The sequence below is a fragment of the Cheilinus undulatus genome, linkage group 14 (assembly GCF_018320785.1).
Source record: "Cheilinus undulatus linkage group 14, ASM1832078v1, whole genome shotgun sequence".
NCBI lineage: Eukaryota > Metazoa > Chordata > Actinopteri > Labriformes > Labridae > Cheilinus > Cheilinus undulatus.
In genome coordinates this window covers 49,137,217-49,147,216 of record NC_054878.1, presented here as the reverse complement: position 1 = coordinate 49,147,216, position 10,000 = coordinate 49,137,217, and the positions used below count along the sequence as shown (strand labels likewise).

General features: G+C 45.7%; 1 protein-coding gene across 1 annotated transcript in view; it reads right to left on the bottom strand.

Annotated features, from left to right (window-relative positions):
• Positions 1-10,000, bottom strand: part of LOC121521192 (adhesion G-protein coupled receptor G6-like) — a 42,330-nt gene that overhangs the window by 13,654 nt on the left and 18,676 nt on the right. Inside the window, exon 7 of the mRNA XM_041804950.1 lies at positions 5,736-5,801. Within this exon, the coding sequence (XP_041660884.1) occupies positions 5,736-5,801 (66 nt within the window). The remainder of the gene's footprint in view (positions 1-5,735; positions 5,802-10,000) is intronic.

The window sequence follows — 10,000 nt, the reverse complement described above, 5'->3', positions numbered from 1 at the left end:
TCCATCAATCCATCCATCCATCCGTGCATCCACGCAACCACCCATCCATCCATCCATCCATCCATCCATCCATCCATCCATCCATCCTTCCGTCCATCCTTCCATCCATCCATCCTTCCATACTTCGATCCATCCATCCATCCATCCATCCATCCATCCATCCACCCATCCATTCATCCATCCATCCATCCATCCATCCATCCATCCATCATCCATCCATCCATCCATCTACCCATCCATCCATCCATCCATCCTTCCATACTTCCATCCATCCATCCATCCATCCACCCACCCATCCATCATCCATCCATGCATCCTTCCATCACTCCATCCATCGATACATCCTTCCATCCACCCATGCATCCAACCATCCATCCATCCATCCATCCATCCACCCATCCATCCATCCATGCATTCTTCCATCCATCCATCCATCCATCCATCCATCCATCCATGCATCCAACCATCCATCCATCCATCCACCCATCCATCCATCCATCCATCCATCCATCCATCCTTCCATACTTCCATCCATCCATCCATCCATCCAGCAATCCATCATCCATCAAAAGATCCATACATACATCCTTACAACCATACATCCATCATCCAACCATACATCCATCCCTCCATACTTCCATCCATCCATCCATCCATGCATCCATCCATCCATCCATCCACCCATCTATCCAACCATCCACCCATCCATCCATCCATCCATCCATCCATCCATCCATCCAACGATCCATCCATCCATCCTTCCATCAATCCATCCATCCTTCCATCCATCCATCCATCCATCCATCCATCCATCATTAATTTAAATATTTTTTTCCCCTCCAGCTCAGCTCTCATCGCTGAGGGTAAACTTCTGCAGTGCTGCATCGATCCTCCTGTCTTACTCATGAAGAAAGTATTGGTAAAGTCTGCTTGCTGAAGCAGTTAACTGTCAGGAGAAGGGTCAATGTCCGGGGTCATGGCTCTCTGCTGGAAAATGGTGGATTGGAGAGATGGAGAGAGTCTTTACCTTGAGAGGAGGAGATCCAGTATTTGGGGTCTTAAATGATGTGCTTTCCAGTGTTAATAGGTCTGACTGTGCAGCTGAGCAGCCCTCTGGAGGTTTTTCTCTAAAAACACTCCAGGGTTCCTTCACATATGTTCCTCTCAGGGTCATTCAAGGAAAATATCACCAACACATCATAGTAGAGATGACTGTCCTTCAGTTTACAGAGCGAGCTTATGGCAGGATCCAACAACCTCTGTGACCCTGGTTCTCCTCTACAGACCCGCAAACATCTGAAGAGGCACCGAGCTAGAAGAGAGGATTTCAACATCTGCTTTTCTTTTAATCATTTCCTCTTTTCAACAAACTTGACTGAGATTCTTGTCCTTGTTTGACTTCTCTTTCATTTTCTTCTCAATCCAACTACATTTCCTCCACAGTCCAAACTCATAAAACACAAACTCTGATAGACCGCAGCTTTGAAAGAGAACGCCTCGACACAGAAGAACTTCCTTTTCTTTTCATACCCTGGCATTTCCAAGCCATTTTCTATTAGCTCATAAAAGTCTGACAAAAATGATAAACTCATAGGTTTCTAAATCTGGTCCAACAATCCAGGGTCCATTTTAACTTTAGTCTGTCCCTTAATAACCAGAATCCCAGTATCCCAGTATCCCTGTGCTGTGCAGCTGAATGGGAAGCAAATGGATCCGAAGCAGCCATGCTTTTAAATCCAGCTGGTTTCATCCACAGTATCCATGTCAGGGAATCCAGTCTTTAAGAACGGCCTGAAGCAGGTACGACTCTCTTTAACTGGCACAACATTTGAAGGACTGTGGATGTGTTGAAAGGTAACAACAGTTCAGGATAAACATTTAACTAAATATAGAACCGACAACAGACGGATGGTAAGAAGAAAACTGGCTGAAGGAAAGGTTTCTGCTCATCAAAAATTCCCAGATGATCAAAAGATGTCAAGACATCCTGGTTAAAGATTCAAAAGAACTGTGAGATTTAAACGGCTGCGTCTGGCATCAAACGGTCTAGATTTGGTTCAAAGGAGTCTGTCTGACAGCTACACTGGCTGTCTGAGAGCTACATTAGCCTTCTGAGAGCTACGCCAGCTGTCTGAGAGCTACATCAACTGTCTAAATGCTACATCAGCTGTCTGAGAGCTACATCAACCTTCTAAAAGCTACATCAGCTGTCTGAGAGCTAAATCAGCCGTCTGCGAGCTACACCAGCCTTCAAAGAGCTACATCAGCTGTCTGAGAGCCACATAAGCCTTTAAAAAACTAAATCACCTGTCTGAGAGCTACCTCAGCCTTTTGAGAGCTACATCAGCTGTTTGAGAGCTACATCAGCCATTTGAGAGCTACATCAGATGTCTAAAAACTACATCAGTCTTTTAAGAGCTACACCAGCTGTCTGAGAGTTACATTAACCTTTGAAGAGCTATGTCACGCATCTGAGAGCAACGTTAGCTGTCTGAGAGCTACATCAACTGCCTGAAAGCTACATCAGCTGTATGAGAGCTACATCAGCTGTATGAGAGCTACATCAGTCTTCTGAGAGCTACATAGGCCTTTTGAGAGCTACATCAGCTGTCTGAGAATTACATCAACTGTCTAAAAATTACATCAGCTGTATGAGAGCTACATCAGCTGTTTGAGAGCTACATCAGCCATTTGAGAGCTACATCAGATGTCTAAAAACTACATCAGCCTTTTAAGAGCTACACCAGCTGTCTGAGAGTTACATTAACCTTCGAAGAGCTATGTCACGCATCTGAGAGCAACGTTAGCTGTCTGAGAGCTACATCGACTGTATGAGAGCTACATCAGTCTTCTGAGAGCTACATAGGCCTTTTGAGAGCTACATCAGCTGTCTGAGAATTACATCAACTGTCTAAAAACTACATCAGCTGAGAGCTACATCAGCAGTATGAGAGCTACATCAGTCTTCTAAGAGCTACAGAAGCCTTTTAAGGGCTACATCAGTTGTCTGAGAGCTACATCATCTGTTTGAGAGCTACATCAGCTATCTGAGAGCTACATCAGCCATCTGAGAGCTACATCAGCTGTCTGAGTGCTACATCGGCTGTCTGAGAGCTACATCAGATGTCTGAGAGCTACATCAGCTCTCTGAGAGCTACATCAGCTGTCTGAGAGCTACATCAGCTGTCTGAAAGCTACATCAGGTGTCTGAGAGCTACATCGGCTGTCTGAAAGCTACATCAGGTGTCTGAGAGCTACATCGGCTGTCTGAGAGCTACATCGGCTGTCTGAGAACTCCATCAGCTGTCTGAGAGCTACATCAGCTGTCTGAGTGCTACATCGGTTGTCTGAGAGCTACATCGGCTGTCTGAGAGCTACATCAACCTTCTAAAAGCTACATCAGCTGTCTGAGAGCTAAATCAGCCGTCTGCGAGCTACACCAGCCTTCAAAGAGCTACATCAGCTGTCTGAGAGCCACATAAGCCTTTAAAAAACTAAATCACCTGTCTGAGAGCTACATCAGCCTTTTTAGAGCTACATCAGCTGTTTGAGAGCTACATCAGCCATTTGAGAGCTACATCAGATGTCTAAAAACTACATCAGCCTTTTAAGAGCTACACCAGCTGTCTGAGAGTTACATTAACCTTCGAAGAGCTATGTCACGCATCTGAGAGCAACGTTAGCTGTCTGAGAGCTACATCGACTGTATGAGAGCTACATCAGTCTTCTGAGAGCTACATAGGCCTTTTGAGAGCTACATCAGCTGTCTGAGAATTACATCAACTGTCTAAAAACTACATCAGCTGTATGAGAGCTACATCAGCAGTATGAGAGCTACATCAGTCTTCTAAGAGCTACAGAAGCCTTTTAAGGGCTACATCAGTTGTCTGAGAGCTACATCATCTGTTTGAGAGCTACATCAGCTATCTGAGAGCTACATCAGCCATCTGAGAGCTACATCAGCTGTCTGAGTGCTACATCGGCTGTCTGAGAGCTACATCAGATGTCTGAGAGCTACATCAGCTCTCTGAGAGCTACATCAGCTGTCTGAGAGCTACATCAGCTGTCTGAAAGCTACATCAGGTGTCTGAGAGCTACATCGGCTGTCTGAAAGCTACATCAGGTGTCTGAGAGCTACATCGGCTGTCTGAGAGCTACATCGGCTGTCTGAGAACTCCATCAGCTGTCTGAGAGCTACATCAGCTGTCTGAGTGCTACATCGGTTGTCTGAGAGCTACATCGGCTGTCTGAGAGCTACATCAACCTTCTAAAAGCTCCATCAGCTGTCTGAGAGCTAAATCAGCCGTCTGCGAGCTACACCAGCCTTCAAAGAGCTACATCAGCTGTCTGAGAGCCACATAAGCCTTTAAAAAACTAAATCACCTGTCTGAGAGCTACATCAGCCTTTTAAGAGCTACATCAGCTGTTTGAGAGCTACATCAGCCATTTGAGAGCTACATCAGATGTCTAAAAAACTACATCAGCCTTTTAAGAGCTACACCAGCTGTCTGAGAGTTACATTAACCTTCGAAGAGCTATGTCACGCATCTGAGAGCAACGTTAGCTGTCTGAGAGCTACATCGACTGTCTGAGAGCTACATCGGCTGTCTGAAAGCTACATCAGGTGTCTGAGAGCTACATCAGTTGTCTGAGAGCTACGTCGGCTGTCTTAGAGTTACATCGGCTGTCTGAGAGCTACATCAGCTGTCTGAGAACTACACTGGCTGTCTGAGAGCTACATCAGCTGTCTGAGAGCTACGTCGGCTGTCTTAGAGCTACATCGGCTGTCTGAGAGCTACATCAGCTGTCTGAGAACTACACTGGCTGTCTGAGAGCTACATCAGCTGTCTGAGAGCTACGTCGGCTGTCTTAGAGCTACATCGGCTGTCTGAGAGCTACACCAGCTGTCTGAGAACTACACTGGCTGTCTGAGAGCTACATCAGCTGTCTGAGAGCTACATCAGCTGTCTGAGAGCTACATCGACTGTCTGAGAGCTACATCAGTTGTCTGAGAGCTACATTGGCTGTCTGAAAGCTACATCAGGTGTCTGAGAGCTACATCAGTTGTCTGAGAGCTACGTCGGCTGTCTGAGAGCTACATCAGCTGTCTGAGTGCTACATCGGTTGTCTGAGAGCTACATCGGCTGTCTGAGAGCTACATCGGCTGTCTGAGAGCTACATCGGATGTCTGAGAACTACATCAGCTGTCTGAGTGCTACATCGGTTGTCTGAGAGCTACATCAGCTGTCTGAGAGCTACATCGGCTGTCTGAGAGCTACATCGGATGTCTGAGAACTACATCAGCTGTATGAGTGCTACATCAGCTGTCTGAGAGCTACATCGGCTGTCTGACAACTACATCATCTTTCTGATTTCTACATCAGCTGTCTGAGAGCTACATCGACTGTCTGAGAGCTACTTCAGTTGTCTGAGAGCTACATCGGCTGTCTGAAAGCTACATCAGGTGTCTGAGAGCTACATCAGTTGTCTGAGAGCTACGTCGGCTGTCTTAGAGTTACATCGGCTGTCTGAGAGCTACATCAGCTGTCTGAGAACTACACTGGCTGTCTGAGAGCTACATCAGCTGTCTGAGAGCTACGTCGGCTGTCTTAGAGCTACATCGGCTGTCTGAGAGCTACATCAGCTGTCTGAGAACTACACTGGCTGTCTGAGAGCTACATCATCATGAAGCTGCAGAGACAGAATTATCATGCAGGTGTGTTTATTATTCCTACCTGGGCAGCCCAGTCCAGGGGAGTCACAGCTGGTGGTGAGGGGGGTGCTGCTGGGCGGGGACACACCTTAGGGGAGGGGAGGGAGATTAAGAAGAAAAACAGTTAAATCAGTCAGAATTAGGGGCGTGTGAGTAGGAAAGGTATTGTGTTCATTCCTGATTCTATTCTGATCACAAAGATACGAAGTTCCTGAGACCAAAAACTCCTGAGACCACAACAACATTTCATAAACTCACACATTAATGTCCTTATTAAACTGAAGTCTGCACACCCACAAGAACACATGAAGAGCCACTGAATGAAAGATGAACCATAGGTTTGATGGGGTCAGATTTGTAGTCTCACGGTTTTGTTTGCTTTGATTCAGTCTGAGTCAGTTTTTAAATGATTTCCTTTATTCAGGGGAAAAAAACATCGAAACAGCCATTCCCCAAATCTAACGATTGGAGGGTTTTCCAGCATGAACGGCCTGTTGAAGGTCCCGCCACCCCCTGCCATCTCAGTCAGATCTAAGTCCAGATGTTGACTAGACCGCTCCAGAACCTTCATTAGTCTTTAGTCCATTCAGAGGTTGACTTGCTGGTGTGTTTGGGATCATGGTCCTGCTCCATAACCCAAGTGGTCTTGAGCTTGAGGTCATGAACTGATGGTCGGACATTCTCCTTCAGGATTTTCTGCTAGAGAGCAGAATCCATGGTTCTAGTGGTCCAGGTCCTGGTCCAGACCATCACACTACCACCACCATGTCTGACTGTTGGTCTGATGTTCTTCTGATCACATGTTAGTCTTACTTCGGACGGAGTGGGACACACACCTTCCAGGAAATTCCTCTTTTGTCTGGTCAGACCTCAGAATATTTCCCAGAAGTCTTGGGGATCATCAGGATGTTTTTAGTCAAATGTGAGGCGAGCCTTTGTGTTCTTTTTTTTTAGCAGTGGTTCTGGTCTTGGAACTCTCCCATGATGCCATTGTTGCCCAGTCTCTTCCTGATTGGTGAATCATGACCTCTGACCTTAACTGAGTCAGTGAGGCCTGCAGGTCTTTAGATGTGGTTCTGGGTTCTTCTGGGACCTCCTGGATGAGTTGTCCATGCTTCTTGGAGTCATGTTGGTAGGCCGGCCTCTCCTCGGAAGGTTCACCTCTGTTCACAGTTTTCCCCATTTGTGGGTAATGACTCTCAGAGTCTCAGAGCCTTAGAAATGTCGCTGTAACCCTTTCAAACTGATAGATGTCAGAGACTTTGTTCTCATCTGTTCTTCTCTAGATGGTTCCATGATGTGTTGGAGATCTTCTAGTCTACTTCACTGTCAGACTGGTTCTGGTTAAGGGTTCTGGATCCAGCAGGTCTGGCAGGGATCAGGTCTGAGTGTGGATAGTAAAGCTGAACTCAGCTGTGGTTAATTTCAGTTAATTCATGAGTTAATTCAGGGGCAGTGACTGTTTCAGACAGGGTCAGGTAGGTTTGTGTTTTTTTCTTAATAAATTGAAACATTATTTAAAAATAGACTGTGTGTTTACTCCGGTGTCCAGCTATTCATTGGTTACCCATATTATAAATGAATTCTGAGTCATGCCTGCTTCAGAGTTTCCCAGCATGCATTGGAAATAACCATCCAGAGTGTAGAAATCTGAACATCTTCATGTTCAAATGTTTTCTGAAAACTTTCTCACAGATTTCCAATCAATCAGACTCCGTGGGTTGTGGTGGCTCTCTGATTGGCCGCCTGTTCAGATCAAATTCCGATGTTTTATTTCAGGGACAGCCTGTCTGACCGACCGTGCGCCTACAGCGGCCAAATTCAAGCACTCCTCCACTTCTCAGGCCCTCTGAAATGTAATGGCTGGCCCAGCTCCGGCCCACACATACTGAATATTCAGCGGCCTTCGGAGGGAGTGGGAGGGAGAGCAGTGAAAGAAGAGACTTTGTTCAGCCACACAGACACTCTGTAAGAGAAGGAATGTGTCTGACAGAATGTCAGCCAATCATGGCAGCCATCAGCCCAGAGAAGAAGCAGGAATTCAGTAATGGTGGACGGCCTGAGGATCAAAAGAGGAGAGACCGACCCAGGATTGTGTCGAGTCATACTCCACATTTTACCATCTCTTCTCCTTTGTCCTTTTTTTTAAGCTTTTCTCCTTTAAACCTCCCTCTCTGTCTTTAACTACCCGCCTCCTCAGCTCAGACACATTTCTGACTTTTACCCATACAGCTACATCTTTAGTGACCCCATCCCAGCACATCAGAGCCACTCTGACAAGGTACAAAAACTACTCAGGAAAATAAATCAACATGTTTCAGATGAGAAAGCTGCCAATTTACAAAAAAAACAAACTTAGACTTTTTAAATTTAAGAAATTGAAAATTAACAAGAACAAAACATTTCTAAGGTTGAGATTTTAAAGTAAAAAAAAATCACAGATTAGGCACAAGAAAACCATCAGATGAAGCCGTTTTCTTTGCTCAAGTCCTGCAATGAAGAGACTGATCAACAAATACCTAAATAAGAGACTGAATGAATATTCAGCTGCTTTAAACTGACTGACCTAACTCTGCATAGTTGGTGCTAGTAGACTCTACAGCGATTGTAGTAGAAAGACACAAAAGTTTGGGAGCTCCAGTCACTGGTTCATCAGTATTCCTGGCTACCATTGCACCATGAAGACGAAAGAACACTCAGAGAAAAGCTGATTGAAAAGTCTAAGTCAGAGGATGGAGAGGGAAACATCTCCAAGTCTCTGAACATTCCCCAGAGTTCAGTTAAATCCATCATGAAGACATGAAGGAATATGTCACATGTGTAAATCTGCCTAGATCAGACCGTCCTCACACACTGAGTGGGCGTGCAAGAAGGAGACTAGTGAGAGAGGACACCAAGACACCTATGACTACTCTGAAGGAGCTCCAAGCTTCAGCAGCTGAGATGGAGAGACTCTGCAGACAACAACTGTTGGCCGGGTTCTTCAGCAGTCAGAGCTTTATGGGAGAGTGGCAAAGAGAAAGACACTGTTGAAGAAAACTCAGATTCAATCTGGACTAGAGTTCACCAGAAGGACTGTGGGAGACTCCATGGTCAAGAGGAAGAAAGGTCTTTGGTCTGATGAGACCAGGATGGAGCTTTGAGACCATCAGACACTGACATCACCACAAACACACCATCCCCACTGTGGAGCACGCTGGTGGCAGCATCATGCTGTGGGGATGCTTCTCAGCAGGATCATGCTCTGGGGATGCTTCTCAGCAGCATCACGCTGTGGGGATGCTTCTCAGCAGCATCACGCTGTGGGGATGCTTCTCAGCAGCATCACGCTGTGGGGATGCTTCTCAGCAGCATCACGCTGTGGGGATGCTTCTCAGCAGCATCATGCTGTGGGGATGCTTCTCAGCTGCTGGAAGGCTTGTAAAGGTAGAGGGGAGAATGAATGAAGCAAAATATCAGTTTATCAAAGAAGAATGGAGCAAAATTCCAGAGTCCGGATGTTTGATCCTGACTGAGACCTATCCACACAGACTCAGAGAGACTGAGACCTATCCACACAGACTCAGAGAGACTGAGACCTATCCACACAGACTCAGAGAGACTGAGACCTATCCACACAGACTCAGAGAGACTGAGACCTATCCACACAGACTCAGAGAGACTGAGACCTATCCACACAGACTCAGAGAGACTGAGACCTATCCACACAGACTCAGAGAGACTGAGACCTATCCACACAGACTCAGAGACTGAGACTGCAGACAGAGGAGACTCTACTAAAGACTGACTAGAAGGAGGAATTTTTATGCACTCACTTCTTTGTGTTTTTTTTTTGTTTGTTTTTTTTTTAATCTGTTTTCACTTTGACATTAAAAATTTCTTTGAATCTGGAAAAATGACATTAACCATGATTCATTTATTAAACCAATAAAAAGGTTGAACGCTTTTATAGGAGCTGCATGGAGGTCTATGAACAGAAATGAGCAGGACAAGCTAGTGTAAGTTCTGCACATCTGCAGGATGATGATCATATGTATTCTTCATTGTATTTTATTGATGGTTTTATAACTGATGATTGTTCTAAATGTTTATTTTGTAGTCTTCTTCTTCCCCTCCTGACCTCCTTCTCTTCCTCCATCATCACCTTCAGTTCTCCTCCTCTCCTCCTCTTTTGTCCTCAGCTATCTCCCTCTGTGCAGCCTGCAGTGATTTACCAGAATAAATGCTTCTTTGTGCTGCTGTGTGGAGCTCTCTGACAGGACAGAGTGTGGACCAGCGCGGGGGCGG